This window comes from Chlamydomonas reinhardtii, chromosome 9 (assembly GCF_000002595.2).
Source record: "Chlamydomonas reinhardtii strain CC-503 cw92 mt+ chromosome 9, whole genome shotgun sequence".
NCBI classification, from domain to species: Eukaryota; Viridiplantae; Chlorophyta; class Chlorophyceae; order Chlamydomonadales; family Chlamydomonadaceae; genus Chlamydomonas; species Chlamydomonas reinhardtii.
Genome location: NC_057012.1, coordinates 1,789,948 through 1,806,384, shown reverse-complemented (window position 1 = coordinate 1,806,384; position 16,437 = coordinate 1,789,948). Strand labels below are relative to the sequence as shown.

The 16,437-nt window shown below is 63.5% G+C and overlaps 2 protein-coding genes across 3 annotated transcripts; both read left to right on the top strand.

Moving 5' to 3' along the window:
• The first annotated feature begins 456 nt into the window (after positions 1-456).
• CHLRE_09g396150v5 (uncharacterized protein) lies at positions 457-8,272 on the top strand. 2 transcript variants are annotated; one of them, XM_043065791.1, is made up of 18 exons: positions 457-687; positions 861-1,519; positions 1,918-1,976; positions 2,306-2,397; positions 2,645-2,839; positions 3,170-3,273; positions 3,637-3,762; positions 3,940-3,956; positions 4,034-4,089; positions 4,304-4,348; positions 4,647-4,694; positions 4,987-5,039; positions 5,393-5,465; positions 5,755-5,874; positions 5,980-6,209; positions 6,546-6,694; positions 6,914-7,152; positions 7,551-8,272. In XM_043065791.1, exons 1-18 carry the CDS (start codon positions 634-636, stop codon positions 7,656-7,658), a joined length of 2,427 nt encoding a protein of 808 aa, XP_042920901.1. In that variant the 5' UTR covers positions 457-633; the 3' UTR covers positions 7,659-8,272. The 2 variants fall into 2 exon arrangements, with proteins under 2 accessions (XP_042920901.1, XP_042920902.1); XM_043065790.1 differs by having other exon boundaries at positions 3,940-3,960; positions 4,020-4,089.
• A 764-nt stretch (positions 8,273-9,036) lies between these two features.
• On the top strand, positions 9,037-16,121 carry CHLRE_09g396200v5 (uncharacterized protein). Its single transcript, XM_043065793.1, has 5 exons — positions 9,037-9,589; positions 9,906-10,002; positions 10,427-10,886; positions 11,056-11,298; positions 11,439-16,121. Exons 1-5 carry the CDS (start codon positions 9,430-9,432, stop codon positions 13,602-13,604), a joined length of 3,126 nt encoding a protein of 1,041 aa, XP_042920900.1. The 5' UTR covers positions 9,037-9,429; the 3' UTR covers positions 13,605-16,121.
• The last annotated feature ends 316 nt before the right edge of the window (positions 16,122-16,437 follow it).

Sequence of the window (16,437 nt, the reverse complement as noted above, 5' to 3'; positions counted from 1 at the left end):
TGGGCGGACCATCCCCGCCAGTCGAGATGCGTGGACATGGCACCCCATGATGCCTGCGCAGGGCTACCCCAGCACCCTCAGATGCGCGTGCGCGGGGGTCAAGTTGCCTCTGGAACTTAGCTGCCAGACCAGACCCACCCCGCCAGATGCCTGCGCTAGGCAACTTTCCCACCCTCCGGGCTGGGACGCTGGGTGGGTGCTGGCGTGTGGTGGCGCAGGCTTACGGCGGCTTGCCGCACGCTTGCACTCGGCATTGATGATCCGATGGCCTTGGCGGAAAGCAACGGCGGGCACGGCATTCTGGGCACCCAATCACCCGTTGGATTGGGGGACCTAGGTGAAGCAATGGGGAAACAGCGTCGTCAAGCAGAGCATGGTGGCGTGCCTAATGCCAATATGTGGCGGGTAGATCCACGTTTAGCCCGCGATGCTTTTGTTTTGGTCAGTCGTTCGTCAAACGATGGGCTCCGTATTTCCAGCTGCGCTGCCGGCATAGCGTCGGGTGAGGCAACCTCCAGCACCCAGAGCAGTTCCGCTAACCTGATATGCAGATTAAATGGAGTCTCGTTTATATTCTCATAATTCTGAATGTTATAATTAGTATTACAGAGACAGCTCGGTTGGACGTGAGCGATGCCGCGGTCGGTATCCGCCCTGCTGCTCGCCGTCCTTTCAGCAGTTCACCTGGTAAGATCACAGCCTGCCACAGTCGTCTCAGGCAAGGACGCTACTCGGGCTTGGGGACGCGACCCTGTTGCTAAGGGGAAGACTCCCCTCTGCCCATGTCAACGTGCCATGTCTATGCTCCCTCCCCCTCAAGCCCACACTCATCAGCCTTCCCTGGACATATCGCGCTGCAGACTGGTGGGCTCAATAACGCCGCTGCTCAGGCGCCCGATGTTGCATTGAGCCGCTCTGCCGGAGCCGCGTCCAGCATGGCGCCTGACCGCTCCCTCCTGCCACACGCGGCAGCTTGGAACAGCCACACCTCAGCCGCAGCGGAATCTGGGGCTGACGCGGACAAACGCGCTGGAGCAAACCGTGAGCTAGAAGAAGCCACGGACGCCGTGGTAGATGCAGGGATAGCGAGGTGGCGCCGGGCGCGCCGGCGCCTGTGGCAGCAGCTGCACGCCGGTCAGCAGCTGCACGCCGGTCATCAGGGGCAGGCGGAACAGCAGCAGCTGGCGTGGCGGCTGTGGCAGCAGCAACAGCAGCAGCAACAGGAAGATGACGGTGGCAGCGACGGGGACGGTATGGACCTCGTGGCGTCGGCTGCCGCCGCCGGCGCTGCCGCCGGTGCCGGCGTCAACGGCCCTAGCACGGGTGCAGGAGCAGCAGGGGCGGCAGCAGCTGCAGCCGCCGCCGGCGGGGGCAGTAGCACCGCCCCGGGCGGCGGCAGTAGCGGCAGTAGCAGCACTGCTGCTGTCATGGCGGGGCTCCACCGGCTGCTGGCGACCGCCAAGCAGCACCGGGCCAAGTCGCCAGAGTCGCACGTGCTGCGCCCGCGGCAGCTGCAGCGGTGGGTGCGTACTGACACTGGGGGGGGGGGGGGGGGGGGGGCGGGCGGGGGGCGGGGCGGGGCAGGGCAGGGGGCGGGGAGGGAGGGGAGGGGAGGGTGTAATCGGGAGGGCGACCGTGCAAGGGTGAGTCACATAGATCTGGCATGGGTGGGGCGGGGCGGCGCGGGGCGTGTTGTACGTGCGCTCAGATGAGTGCGCCCCAGGAGCGGGTAACAGGGGGGCGGGGCGGCGGCGTTGCTGTTGCCGCTGCCGTTGCTCCTTCCGTGACCGGTGCTGCCGCTGCCGCACACACACCGAACGTTTTCCTTGTGCTCTTTAACACACCGAACCGCACACACGCACTGGGCCATATGCCCGCACAGTTTCGACCCTGTCCCCCTGTGCACTGCCGGCACAGAGCCGTGTACCTGGGGGACCTGGAGCGCATACGCAGCTTCATGTGGCGCATGGCGGCGGGTGGGTGCGGTGTGGCGGCGTTGCGGTGTGGCGGTGTGGATGGAGCAGTGTGGCGGTGCATGTGCAAACCGCGGGCCGCTGGCAGGGTGTCTATTGCACTCCGTCACCCTCCTCTCCTCCTCTCCTTCCTCACCTCCTCTAGCCTCTCTCCATTCCTCTCTCACCTCTCTCCCTTCCCATCCTCTCCTCTCTCTCCTCTTCCCTCACCTCGCTCCCCTCCTCTCCTCTCCTCGCTCCCCTCCTCTCCTCTCTCCCCTTCTCTCTCCTCTCCCCCCTCCTCTGACCTCTCCCACTGTTCTCAATGACCCGCCGCCCTCTTCGGTCCGCAGGTGAGCGGCTGACAGTGGCGCTCCTGGGCGGCAGTGTGACAATGGGCATGGGCGCAGTGGTGGGCGAGCCGTCGTACGCGCAGTGGCTGCAGGTGCGGGTGGGGGCGGGTGCGGGTGGGCGGGTGGGGCCAGGAGGGAGGGAAGGCTGGGTGTCAGTCACCGAGGACGGCATTGAATGGGTGGAGGCGTGTGCCTACCAGCGCCATGATCGTTTCGGGTTCCTTCACGGCATTGTCCCCAGTACAAACAACACTCCACCTCACCAACCCCCTCCGCTCGTTTTAGCTTGGTTTAGTTTAGTTTGGGCTGGTATTCACAACCCCCACCCGACTGCCGCAGATGTGGTTTGCCGAGGTCGCACCGGCCCGGCCTGACTCAGGGCTGCCACCAGAGGGCCCGGGCGCGGGGCCGGAGTCGGGGCGCGCGGGGTCGTGGCTGGGGGTGGTGGGGCCGGGGTGGAATGCCTCCACGGTTCGTGTCATCAACGCCGCGTGCCCTGCCACCAGCAGTGGCTACATGAACCTGTGCCTCAAGGTACAGCAATGGGTTGGGGTCATGGGGCCATGGAGTCATGGGGCGGGGGGAGTGGGGCAGGCTGTGGCCAGGTGGGGATGTGACCTACACGGCGACAGAGCTAGGCGGCCGCTCGGGCACCAGCGAGCGACCGCTTGCGACTGCTGCTGCCTTGCACGGGGGAGCGCCTGACGGGAAAGCTCACGGAAGTGTTGATGCTGTTGCCGGTACGGCTAGTATGCAAACTGTGTCCCTGGCTCCCTGGCCCCTGACCCTGGGCCCTGACACCCACCCAACTCCCCATCTCCCCACCTCCCCACCTCCCCACCTCGCCACCCCCCTCCTCCTCAGGAGTACCTGCTGGACGCGCACCCGCCCGACCTGGTGCTGCTGGAGTACGCCATAAACGACCCGCCCTTCCCGCAGCCGGCATTCGAGAACGAGCCGCGAAAGAGGTGGGCATGATCTTGTGTGTGTATGTGTGTGTGTGTGTGTGTGTGTGTGTGTGTGTGTGTGTGTGTGTGTGTGTGTGTGTGTGTGTGCGGGCGGGCGGGCGTGTATGTGTTAAGAAGTGCAAGGAAGGATACGCGCAAAGACTGTGACTGTGACTGTGTGCGTGTGTGTTGTAAAACAGAGCGAGTGGGACGGTAAGGAAGTCGTGGATAAGGAGGCCACCTGCTGACACTGATGCTGGACCCTGTTCCCAGGCCCCCTGCACTTCTCCTTCACCTACCCGGCCCGGCCCTCCTCTCCGCACCTCCCCCCGCACCTCCCTCCCCCCTCATCATGAACGGCTGCCCCACCTGCTACTGCCACAGCCTGGAGCTGCTGCTGCGCAAGCTGCTACTGCTGCCGGGGCGGCCGGCTGTAGCACTGCTCAACGGCTACCGCTGGCAGGGGCAGTTCATATTGCCGGGGCCGGCAAAGCGCGACGCGCTGGGCGTGTGAGTGTTCCTGAAACCTGCATGTTGCCGATTGCCAGTATACACACAACCATAGGTGGGCAGAGGCAGAAGCGCATGAGAAATAAGATTTTCAAGTCAATCAGGAGCTGCTTTCACCAGCTCTTGCACTTTCCTCTGACCGCCCACATGCTGTTGTGCACGGTGCCCAAAACACAGGTACTACTCTAACGCGGGTAGGTGCCAAGATCGCCAGTTAGCTGCGGGCGCTGTTGCGTTCCCCGTGCTCATCTCCCCAGCTCAACATGTGCAGAGTCGGAATACTTTGAGTTTGCGACCTACTACGGATTGCAACTACTTTCGCTCAAGGTGCGTGCGTGCGTGCGTGCGTGCGTGCGTCCGTGCGCGCCCCGTGCTCACACAACTGCTGCTGCGGACTATTCGTGCCGGCAAGCAGATATCAGTGCCCACGTCACCCCCGGTGCTTCATTTTCGCCAAATTATCCTTGCTGAATGCCTCTGCCTTCTGCTTTGCTTCGCGCCTTCCACTTATTTTGTGTGTTGCTGGGTCTGGGACGCGCAGGCTGCGGTGTATCACCAGATGGTCGCGGGTGTCAGGAGCTTCCGGGTGAGCGCACGGCGATGTGCGGGCAATGATAATGTCAGGCTTTGGTTTTGCCTCATCAGGTTTGCTGCGCAGCATTACCTGCAAAGTAGGGCGTCAGGTCCAGTAGGGGGGCAGACCCCCTCTTAACGCTGCCGTCTTCTCATGCCTTAAACCCTACGCCGCCACCGATGCGTGGTCCTGTACCCTCAGGGCCCACGCCCCGCCCCACGGCCGCTGCACGCGCCCTCTGTCTCTCTCCATGTTGCACTGTCACACGTGTCACGTGTGTGCACGCGCCCACATGCCCCCACGAGCACAGACCGACCTGACGCGCGCCCAGACACGTGCCAACGCCACGTCTGACAAGGTGCGGGGGACGGATGGAAGACGGGGAGTGGACCGCGGCCGGTGAGCGCGCCATGCTCCCGATTCGCGCCGTCTGATGGACCCCAGGCCCCAGCAATATCAAGGGCTGGGGGAGAGGGAGGGGAGTGCGGCAGGGCCCCCGCCGTACCCGCGTCCACCAACCATCAGGTTTCTAGCGATGCACGTGCCTTCCCCTGGATTGTTGTAGAAGCTGCCCTGACGGTTCATCCTGACCTCGCCTCCCCCACACATGTCCTTGCGCCCTGCCCGTGTGGCACCCCGTGCCCATACAGATGGCCTTCTTCTACGAGGACCCCATCCACCCCACCGGTCTCACCGGGCACAGGCAAGTGCAGGCGCGAAAGCGGGCGTGGTTGCGGGGTGTGGGTGTGGGTGTGAGCGCAGGCGTGGGTACGTGTGTGTGTGTGGGTGGGTGGGTGGGTGGGTGGGTGGGTGGGTGGGTGCGGGTGTGCGTGCGGGTGCGGGTGTGGGTGCGGGTGCGGGTGTGCGTGCGGGTGTGCAGCTGCTTCTGTGCGTTGAGTTTGGGAAAGCCGTGCTTGGCACGCGCGGCCTCGGGCCCTAGTGGCTTGGTTATGGGCGGTGCACCTTGCGGTCGACACTGCAGCCTGTAAACAATACAGCGCATGACCGACGCCTTGCTTTGCTTTTGCGTGCATGACTGACTGCACGGCTACTCAGAGCCATGGCGGAGTTGATCATTGGGATGCTCGTCAAGGTCGGACGGGGGCTGGTGATGCGCCCCTGGAGGCAGGTGGGTGGCGATTGGTGGGGGCCGGGGCTCCTGGGTTCAAGTTGCGTGTGTGTTTTCATGTGGGCGAGATCCTGCTCGAGCCGCGTCTGCACGACATAGGCCGACACGGATACAGCCCCCACAGGCGCCCTATCCACCGTGTCCGTGGCCAGGCATGTGCCGCTTCATGCATCATGCGCCTTGCCCGCCGGTCTATGGGCTAGGTGAGCCTAGCAGCGTTTCTCCGCCGAGCACGCTGACTTCCGCATGTCAGCTTTGGTCCCACTCCATCTGTGCTTGCAACACGCAGAGCGAGGAGTCGGTTCGCCTGGCGCCACTACCGCGCCACCTCATTCCGGGCAACGAGGACTCGGTTAGCGACGTGTGTATCCTGGGCGACCGCTTGCGAGACAGCGCCGTTGAGCAGAACGTAAGTCACTGTCAGAGTCAATGTGAAAACCTGTTGTCAGACCCGTCGCCGTCGTTAAGAAGCACCGCGCCCACACCGCCTGCGTCGAACCAACCCCACATACAGGGCTTCGCCTGGGTCAACGAGGGCCGAGACCCGCGGGCGCCCAAATGGGGCTTCACCGCCACACAGCCCGGGGCCAACATAACCTTCGTGCTGAACACCACCGCCCCCGCCTCCGATGGCGCCGGGTTTGCAGCTGGCTCTGCTACCGCTGCTGCGTCCAACGCCACGGCGGCGGCGGCGGCGCCTGCACAGAAGCCGCGCTTTGTCATCCTCATCCTGGCATATCTCAGGTACGGTGCATGTAAACACGTGCTTGGGCGCGAACGTCGCTGATCTGAACTTTGCATGACGTGGCACCATCACGTCTGTGCGTGCTAGGCCAGCGGGGAAGCTGCTGTACGGCTCGGCGCCACTCGGGCCGCTGCCGCCCCTGCCTCCATCCCGGCCGCAGCAACAGTCCGTAACGTACCCAGCACAGCCGTAAGGGCAGCACACACCAAACGCCGCACCGCAGCCGCTAACGGCTCCTGGCATCGCCACCACAATCACCACCACAATCACCACCACAACCACCACCACGATTGACACGTGTACGGCACGTATGCGGCAACTAACCCGTACAACAGGAGCTACGAGAACATGGGCATGGCTGACATCCATTGCGCCGGCGGCTGCGTATGCGGCACACGTGCATTGGCGCTGTACGACAAGTACGGCGGCGAGAACGGTACGTCGGCCATGGCGCCGGCGGCGGCCGCACAGTACGCGGCGGCAGGTGGGTGGGGTTTTGGATGGTGTGGGGGGCGGTGGAGGGGTGGGGTCCAAGGGAGGGGTGGCTCTGGGTATGCGGGCGTGCTCACAGGGCGACATGCAAATGCGCCGGGCCACCAGTCCGCCAGTCCGCAGGTCCGCTACCACGACCGCGATGCCATGCCGCCAAGTGCCCCGCATTGCCGTATCCCAATCCCAGTCCCGATCCCAATGCCATCCACAGTCGCGGCTGCGGCGGCTGAGGCGCAGACCGGCCTGGCGATGGCACCAGCGGCACGCCTGGATGGGCTGTGGGAGCCGCGGGCCTCGCAGCTGCAGCTGGGGTGCGTGCAGGCGCTGCTGATGACGGCGCCGGCTGGGCAGGCGCCAGGGGCCGGGACAGGGGCGGCTGCCCCTCCTGACATGGGCTCGTGCCGTGTGCTGGTGCGCGTGGCGCAAGACACCCGGAGCGGGGCCCACAAGGTGAGCGGCCAGTGTGATTGTAGAGTCAAGGAGAGGCGACTGTGTTTAGCCGTTGCTCTATTTTATTACGATTGCTTTATTTGGATTACGCTCGCTCAATGTTCTCACAATAGGCGGCGGCTCCAAATCAGCCTGTGTTGACCGAACACGGCGCATGCCCTGCATTGCCTTCTGCCCTTGTGCGCGCGCGCACGTGACACGCCTTTTCGTTCGCATCACACACACACACACACACACACACACACACACACACACACACACACACACACACACACACACACACACACACACACTTCGTTTTGTTGTTTGTTTTCTCACACACACACACAGACACACACAAACACACACACGACATGCGCACACAGCCACACACGCTCGTTGCTGACATGTGTGTGCAGGTGAAGCTGGGTGGCCTGATTGTGAGCGAGTCGTCTCCGGCGCTGGCGTCAGGCATGTGCAGGGACAACGCGGAGGCCATGCAGCGGGCCGCCGGGTACCGCGAGTAGCAGTAGCAGGGGCAGCAGCGGCAGCAGCAGTAGCAGGGGCAGCAGGGGCAACAGCAGCCGTGACAGCAGTGTGCGCGTGCTGTGTGTTACGACAATGGGCGATGCGGGCGGTGACGGCGCATTGAACTGGAGAGGGGCGCGGCAGCGGCCGCAGGCCTAAAAGTACGCGTGGTGGATGGAGGGCAGGGTGACGGAGCTGATCAGCTGGATCAGCAGCCGGCGCGGTGCTGGCGGTAGAATACTGATGGCCACAGAGCACAGGAGCAGGGGCGGTGTGTGGTGGGGTTGCGAGGTTAGAGCAGTTGGAACAAGGTGGGCTGGTGGGGTATGACCTTGCGACTAGCTACAGTGCCGTATGCAAGTTGATATGATGGTGCGCTTCCACCCAGTCCATGCTACCCTGCACAGTCCGCGCTATCCTGGCCAGTCCATGGACATGTGATGCGGACTTGTGTGCACGTGCGCCGGGTGAAGTTTCGGTGCGCTGCACGTCTGCAGGGCCAATGCGGGCCAAGTGATTACATGTTGAGCAGCCGTGCACTTCTGCTCTGCCACTGCGAACTGTTTGCCGTCTGCTTGGGGTATGGGCATCAGCTGCACCCTACGGGACCTCGCCAACCTGCCTAAACCCTGTCCCATCACACACATACCTGAACTGATGATTTCCTCGGAGACCGTATCTTTGTGCGTGGGGTCGTGAGCGTGTCTTTCCGGGGGCGCGGAAAAAAGCTGAAAGGGAAGGAGCGTTGGCAGCTACGAACAGGGGGGGCCTGGCATGAAGCAGCTGCCCGCTGCGGCGCCTCAACGGTTTCAGCGCTGTGGGCCCTTCTGGGGGACTGGCACCACCGTGCACGTGCGGCGGAGCGGCTGGCAGGCAGGGCGCTTGCTGAAACCGGGCAGGCGTCCACCAACAGCACTCTACAGTGCCCTCCAGGGGTGCGACATGCCCCCACGGTTGTTGCACCGCGGGCTTACACTGCCTGAACTTCTTGCGGCGTACCCTGGACCTGCCTGGACCGCGTGCGGCGACCCGCGGCGACCGGAACGCGCCGCTCGGACGTGCTTGGCCTCGGCAGATAAGTGACTGCTGAACCAGAGAGTCAGCCTTTCGTAGGCATGTTTGCCACGCCCGACATACAAGAGGCAGGTTTGGCGCGAAAGCAAGCCGCAATTCTTGCGGCCAAAGGACGGCAGGTAAGGTGGAGGCAGGGTTGCGCCAGCGTGCTCCCAGCCCAGGTCGATTGTGTGCTCGCATCTGCCCTGAAAGCTTGGTGTTGCGTGGGCACTCTGAAAAGTTGCGGACGACAGCGTCGATGGACGGCCATCAACTCGCTAACTTTGCGCACAAGGCCCATGTGATGCTTAGTGACAATGATAATCATTACTTTGCAGCTCATGTCAAGTGACACCAAACATCAAAGAGCTGCCGTCATGAATCCTTGGTACGCCGCAAGGCATCGCCATACAGAGCGCCGTGAAACAGCATAAATTAATGTATTTTTGCGCGCTCTATCGTCGACATGACATGCATGCTCATAACTCGGGGGGTGGGGGCCGCAAAACCGAATTGATAATGAGGCGAGTTCGAACCTCAGGCTACCCCTAGCCCACTTGTTATACTACCAAGTCCACTAAGTACACTTAGACCGTAACGAACATTGATAAGCATAACAATCCACGGAAGTCTCAACTCAGGTTACCCTGCAGACGTAAGAGGTTGCTTGATGTTTCAAAGATAGGACACCCGAACCTAGGGTCCAGGCGACCGGCAATGGCTGCTCTGAAGTGGCTTTTGCTCGGCGTGCTGGCGCTGCTAGCGGACCAGGCGGCATCGACCCAAGACTCGGCGCTGGGCCAGGCGCACCAGCTGCACATTGAAGAGGTGCAAGGAATACTCAGCCGAAGTGGTCGCCAGCTATCGCAGACGTTTGGTGAGGCGTTCGCAGGCATGCCGGCCTATTCGCCTATCACCTCTGAGGGGCTGTTATAGTGGTCTCCTTGCGACCTTACATGTAATGGCATCAATATATATACAATGCGTTTGGGCGGTGGCTTTTCCGAGCAGCCAGGGCGAAGGACGGGTCTCGAGCTTGTCGCCGAGCCATTGTTTGTCTTACTTTGTGCCGCAATAGCGCATATTAATACATTTGGTAACGAGGCTCAAGAGGCCTGTGCCTGAGTTTTTACGCACGAAGCGGCTTCTTGACCTGGGTTTTCTTTTCCTTGATGCGTTCCTTTTATTTGCAGGTGGCTCAAGTATTGTGCCACTGGTTCTGGATGAGTCTCCCTGCGTCGCCTTCAACTCGGACGATTCTGCGCCGCTGCTGGACTCTGCTGGTATCATGTGAGTGCGACGCATTTCAGCTAAGATGACGCATTGAACTCCTTAAAAGGCGCTCAATCGCGCAGGCGCGGCTCGGCCGCGAAACCGTTGCTATGTGTCAGGACAATGAGCTCCTCGTCCAGCGCCTCGTTGGGGTGGCACTGGCCGCAGTCGATGCACAATGCGTAGGCTAGCTAACTGCGATTGCAAATGGGGTGGTTGCAACTCTAGCGCTGTTCCCATGAAGTTCAATACGTGAGTCAGTTTCCGGTTTACTCAGCCACCAGGAATCGGTCGCGCTGGCGTCGGCCGCGCTCGTCCATGACCGACGTCCTGACGCCGCAAACCCCTGCCTCCGCGCCCTGCCTTCCCCGCAACTTCTTCGCTCACCCCACCCCACCCAGCCCGACCCAACCCATACACACATGTTCCGGCTGCCACGCAGTGTGGGCTACACCACCGTACACTCAAACGGCTACGACAGCCAGGGTCAGGCCATCATGCGGCTGGACGTCGCCGCCATCCTGCCCGGGCTCTACTTCGCAAACGCCAACCTCTCCACCGCCGCCCTCGGCAGCAGTGGCGGCCTTAGCGTGCAGGCCCCCAGCAACAGCAGTAGCAGCGGCGCCAACAGCACCGCTGTCAGCAGCAGCAGCAGCCCCGGCAGCAGCACGGTCGGCGGCAGCAACATCCGGGCAATCATCAGCCCGGACCTGCCAGAGGCGTGCCCCTCCACCGCGCCGCAGCAGGACCTGTATGTGCAGGGGGTGGCGGTGAGCTGCGGCAAGCGGCGCAGCACGCTGGACGTGTCGGTGCCGCTGGCGCTGTTCAACTGCACCGCCGCCACCACAGACGACTTCACGCAGGTGTTCTTCCTACAAGTGGAGGCGGACATGGCCAAGCAGGTGGGCGGCTGGCGGGAGCAGTGGGAGCGGGAGCGCGGCATGTGCGTTTGACGTGGGCGTGTTTATTTGTGTGCGTGCTTGCGTGTGTGGCCCGTCCCAAGACCGACACCGGGCTTGCAGCCAGGTCAGGTAATGTCAGCCGCCATTCAATCTGCCCCCGCCCACGCAGACCTGCGGCGCGCCCACGGTGCCCTTCTACGCCGGCTCGGTGCACAACATCATCGCCGGCGGCTGCACCTACATCATGGTGACCGCGCAGTGCAAGCCCTCCACCTGCGGCGCTGCCGTGGACACAACGGCCCTGGCCCCCGGCGACCTGCTGAGCCTGGCGCTGGGCGCCACGGGCCGCGTGCAGGGCGGCGTCACGGGCAGCAACGCGCAGCGCGGCAACAGCAAGTACTTCGCGCAACAGGTAAGGGAGGGGGAGAGAGGACTGAGAGGGAGAGGAGAGGGAGAGGAGAGCGGTGGTTGCAGGCGGGAGGATGGGGTTTCCGCGTTTCGTGGGGAGAGGTTGTTTTTTTTATCAATTTTCACGCCCACAACCGTCTGCAGGGCCTGTCGGGCGCGGGCGCGGCCATGGTGGGCGGCTTGTTGGGCGGCCTGCTGCTGCTGGTGTCTGTGCTGCTGGGCTGGGTGCTGTTCCGCCGCAAGGGGGGAGTGGACCGCTTCGGTGCCGCCGCCAATCGGCGGCTGCGGCGCAAGGGCAGCGTCGCCTCAGACTACCTGGACGCCTATCGCTTCGGCACCGACGGCGACTCGTTCACCTTCACCATCCATGGCAAGCTGGCAGAGCGCAAGAAGCACGGCAAGGGCAAGATGGGCGCCGCAGGCGGTGATGACGTAGGCATGGAGGACCTGTCATCCAAGCCGAGTGAGTCGCTCCGGGCCAAGGCGGCGGGGCGCTGGCGCGACAAGTTCGGCAGCCGGACCGCCGGCTCGCCCGCCGTCGCGGCCATGCGCAGTGGGCAGCTGCCGCCCACCATCACCGAGGCTGAGGTGGAGGCTGAGGTGGATGCCGCCCTGTCGGGCGGCGCCATCGAGAACGCCGCCGCCGTCGCGGCGTCTTCGGGAGCGCTCAACGTTGCCATGCAGAACTTCGGCGTCAGCCCCTTCAGCTCCGCCACCGCCGGGGCGGCAGGTGCCCAGGCGTCGGGCAACAGTGCTTCCAGCCTGTTGTACGTCATTGGTGGCCGCCCTCCGTCGAGCGTCTTTGGCGGCGGCGGCGGCGGCTCCGTACTCTCGCCGACCGGCGCAGCCGCGGCCGCCCGCGTGCCTTCAGTCTTCGCGCAGCCGCGCGGTGCCATGGCGACGGCGATGGCAGCCGGCGGCGGCGCCGTTGTGGCGGTGGGGTCGATGCCGCGCTCGCAGATGAGCATTTCCACGCCGCGCCGCGGCGCGCTCAGCGTGATCCGGCCGGCGTCCACGGTGCCCATGGTGGTCGGCCGCGGCGGCGCCGCCGCGCAGCGCACGCCGGGGTCGCCGACGTCACCGTCAGCCGACACGGCCACGGTGGCGGCAGAGCTGGCGCCGCCGGAGAACGCACAGTCGGTGTTCCTCAACCCCCTGGCCATGATAGGCCCTGGCGGGCGGGCCCGCGGCGCCGGCGCCGGCGCCACCGCCGCCAGCAGCGACGCCGAGCATGACGCCGACGTTGGCGGCGGCGGCGCCGCCGGCCGCCACATGGTGACCATGGCGGAGGCGGCGGCGATGGCCCACTGGGCCGCCACGCCCAGCATCGTTGGCGGCGGCGTTGGTGGAGGCGGCAGCTACAGCAGCCGCCGACGTGGCAGTGCCGGTCCCTCCGGCTCCAGCCGCGGTGCGCCGCACACCGGCCAGCTGCCTCTGATGGGAGGCGGCGGCGGCGGTGGCGGCGAGGAGCCGCTGATGCGGCAGGTGGTGGAGGAGGAGGAGGGGCCACCCAGCGCCACCACCCACTACTCGGCACCGCAGTCGCACGTGGCACCGGCGGCGCCGCACTCGCCGTCCGCGTACGGCGCCAGCCCGCCCTCGCCGCACTGGCACCAGCAGCAGCCGTCGCGCCACGGCGAGCCCGGCGCCGCCGGCGGCCGGCCAGTGGTGACATCGATCTGGTCTGCGGCCCTGCAGCAGCTGACGCCGCGGCACCTGCTGCAGTCGCACACGGCTCCGTCGCCGCACGTCTCGACAGCGGCGTCCCGCGCAACGGCTCCGCCGCCTGCCCCCGTCATGGGCGCGGCGCCGCCGTCGCAGTGGCTGCGCGCCTCCTCCGGCATCATCGGGGCGCCGCGGCCTGGATCGACGCTCGTGGGCCGCCGCCCGGGCCCCGGCCCTGTGGCTGAGGGCACGCTCCTTCTGACGCCGGTGCAATCCGAAAGCGACTGGGACTCGAGCGCCCGCGCGTTTGATGTCGCGCATGTGGCGGAGGCTGCCGGCGCCGCCGCCGCTGGCATCGCGCCGCCGTCATCGCCGCGGCGGGTGGCTCAGCTGGCGACGGCCGTGCCGCAGGACGCAGCGCCGGCGGTGCCGGCGCGGCGGCGCGCGCTTGCGCCGCTGGTGCTGCCGCCGGCTCTGCCGATGGTGGACGCTGCGGCCCTGGCGGCAGCGGGTGGCGCGGGTCTGCGTGTCCGCTCGCGGCGCCTGCACCCGTCTGCCTCCGTGTCCTCTGCCGCCACCCCAACCTCCACAGCTGCCTCGGAATCGTCGATGCGCTCGACAGCGTCTGGCGACGAGCGCATGTGAGGAGGAGGCTGCTCACGCCGATGTGGTCGTGGGCAAGGGGCGCACCGCCCGGGACAGCGGCGTGTCAATAAGCCCTGTTTCACAGACAGCGGCACATGCATTTCTTCACAAGGCAACGCGTGGTTGGGTGGAGGCTGGTGAAACGACGATGACACAAACCGCCACATCTGCCTTCTGCACCTCAAACCTCCATTCCTGGACTGCCGTTTATCACAAGCACCTCCGTCCCAAGCGTCCATGTCAAGCAAACCCAACCGCTCTGATCAACGCCAGAATGCATCCCGCCCCAATGCTTCGTAGCACTTGTGAACGCACACGCTCGTCGCCGTCAGCTCGTAGGTGCACGGCACGAGGGCATCTTCTGCACCTGACATTTACATATCTGGCACAGAGCTGGCGCCACATAGCATGCTTACCAACCTGACTTGCAAGCAAATAGCACTAGCAAGAGCCAAATAGGCTTCACAAATCATGACCGCAACGCAATTGCGGCAAGGTGGCGTTCGAAGAATGGCATGGAGTGAGAGGCGTGGGACACGCACCACTTTGCTTGCATGCCACGTGTGGGCCATAGCAGCTGAGCGTCCCGAACCCTAATGAACCGAAACATAGCAGGGGTGAAGGTGCTGAACAGTAGCGCGATCGACTGATTGCCGCATGGGGCGACTTTGGTGTGAGCACTTGGCCGTACGGAATGGGTCGTGGCTCACAACATTGCAGCTTTCCGAAGGCGCAGTGTCGTACTCATGATGCACGCAACTGAAGATTGGTAATGGCAGGCAGGTTGACACAGATCTCTGCTGCAGGCGGGCGTGTGCGCGTGCTGGTTGGAGCTGCATGTGTGTGTGTGTGTGTGTATGTATGTGCGCGCGCTTTTGTGGATGTAGGAGCACAACGAGCCCGGGTTTGGTGCACCTCACTACCACCACCACCCGTGGCCACTGCGTCAAATGCAACCCGTGCATGTCGTGCTTGGCCAAGACAGCTGAGGGCTCGACTGGCACGTGCGATGACTGTGGCTCGTGTCTGATGACAGTGGTTTGTCTGTGCTGCGGGTGTGCGTAAGTGCGCGTGATTGAATCGTGCGCAACTCTAGAGCACGGTGTGCCACCGAAGTCGCATATCCTTCACTCATGCCTTAACGGTTGCCTCGCATTACATGCGATTGGGTTTTCGCACGGGACGAGCCACCCGTTTCATCCTCGGAAGTTTGGGTCCAGGGTGACTTTGTGGGGAGGCTCTGTCTCACATTTCCACGCCGCCTTTCCTTACGCCGGCTCCCATGCTTAGGGTAATCATCTGTTCACAATAGTTCGGTTGGCATCAAGCATGTCGGACGTCATGGGCCGTCAACACGGATAACTGTTTGGGCATAGTCGGCTCGGTTAGCTAGCGTATTGGTGGTACGGCAAGTCAACACGCACTCGCACCACATATGGCGAGGAATGACACAGTGCCAATCACTGCGGTAATGCACTGCCTTGCATGTCTGGACTAGTCAGGAGGTCCGTCGCTGTGCGCCTGCCAGTGTGGGTAAGGCTCTAGATGTTTAGCTTGCGCGGGGATGAGGCAGTCATGCATTCGTACGGTGTTGCCAAACGCGCCGCCGGGAGTTCGTGTGTATGTGCATATGAATACAAGGGTTCCCCTGTGTGAACATGCCTGGTTTCCGGATATGCTTGAGCTATGGTGCACGTGGAGTCTGCAAGCCCGCACAACAACCACCGCTCCGTAGCTTTTGTCATTGATCACACGCAAATGCGCTTTTGGAAAGGCATCCGTGAGTGTGTGACACTTCTGCATCCATGCGGCTGTGAGGTGATGCCTATCATACTGTCCCCTTCGGCGAAGCCAGTGTGTGTTTGACGGCAATGCCGTCATCGCTGAGCGGCTGCTGGCTCCTAAACCTGTGTGGGCGCGGACTGTGTGCTGCTTGTTTGTTTGCTTGCCATAAGGACACATGGCCGGGATACCCAAGCACCTGTCTGGTGCCTGTGCTAGCCACGCTGTGTATGACGGTGGTTATGTAGCCGCCATACCAGGCGTGGTGAGCGGCGATTAGCGCGGTAAGCGGCAACGTATATATAGTGTCGGCATTAGAGCAGCATTACCTGAAAATCTTTGTGTTGGCGGGCTGTCAAGTGTTAGGGTGTCCAATCCCAACGCGTTGCGTTGCTATGTAGAATAGGCGTTAAGCAGACTGTATTGTGTGAAGTGTGGATCGGCACTGGCAAGTACGCTGTGTGGCTCCGGCGCAAGAACGAGCAGGATAGTGACTGCAGGCGTCAGGTCAGCAGGCGTCGGATGAGAGTTTGGATGGCAATGGAAGTGGGGTTAGCGGTCATCATGGGTTGCCGGCGCATGCATACATGTGGGCAACGTGGCAAGTCCACGACGGCAGTGAACCATGGGCCCCTCGCCACCGCGAGTGGGAGCCGCCAGCTGGCGCCCCTCTGGAGCGAAAGGCAGTGGCCCAGCAGCCCGTCATGCTGCTACACCTTGTAACTTCACAGGCCAGTTCCTAAACGGAGCACATCAACCTGATGCCACACGGTCACACCACTAGTGTTTCAGGTATTGATCTCTCCCTCGAGCTGCCATAGCCCCCACCCAAAGGCATGAGGCAGCGGAATTCAGAGTCATACACGGCCCAGAGACTCGTGTAGCAGCCCTGCGCGATGCAAGAGTGAGCGAGCACCAGCCGCCCAGAACCGGGCCCCCTTGGCGTCGGCCACATTTCATGATGGAATATTCGGCCAAAGGGTAGGGGTACCAGCAGGGTACTTTCCCTAAGCTTGGGTTGCTGTAGCTGGGGGCGCTGGACATGCGGCCA

What these genes read in the sequence shown, in the direction of transcription:
- CHLRE_09g396200v5 (XM_043065793.1), top strand. Translation starts at nt 9,430, where the DNA reads ATGGCTGCTCTGAAGTGGCTTTTGCTCGGCGTGCTGGCGCTGCTAGCG. An exon ending in CCAGCTATCGCAGACGTTTG is followed by an intron (nt 9,590 to 9,905) that starts GTGAGGCGTTCG and finishes TTTTATTTGCAG; the next exon opens with GTGGCTCAAGTATTGTGCCA. An exon ending in AGGCGGACATGGCCAAGCAG is followed by an intron (nt 10,887 to 11,055) that starts GTGGGCGGCTGG and finishes CCGCCCACGCAG; the next exon opens with ACCTGCGGCGCGCCCACGGT.
- CHLRE_09g396150v5 (XM_043065790.1), top strand. Translation starts at nt 634, where the DNA reads ATGCCGCGGTCGGTATCCGCCCTGCTGCTCGCCGTCCTTTCAGCAGTT. An exon ending in TACTACTCTAACGCGGGTAG is followed by an intron (nt 3,961 to 4,019) that starts GTGCCAAGATCG and finishes TCATCTCCCCAG; the next exon opens with CTCAACATGTGCAGAGTCGG. An exon ending in TGCAACTACTTTCGCTCAAG is followed by an intron (nt 4,090 to 4,303) that starts GTGCGTGCGTGC and finishes TGGGACGCGCAG; the next exon opens with GCTGCGGTGTATCACCAGAT.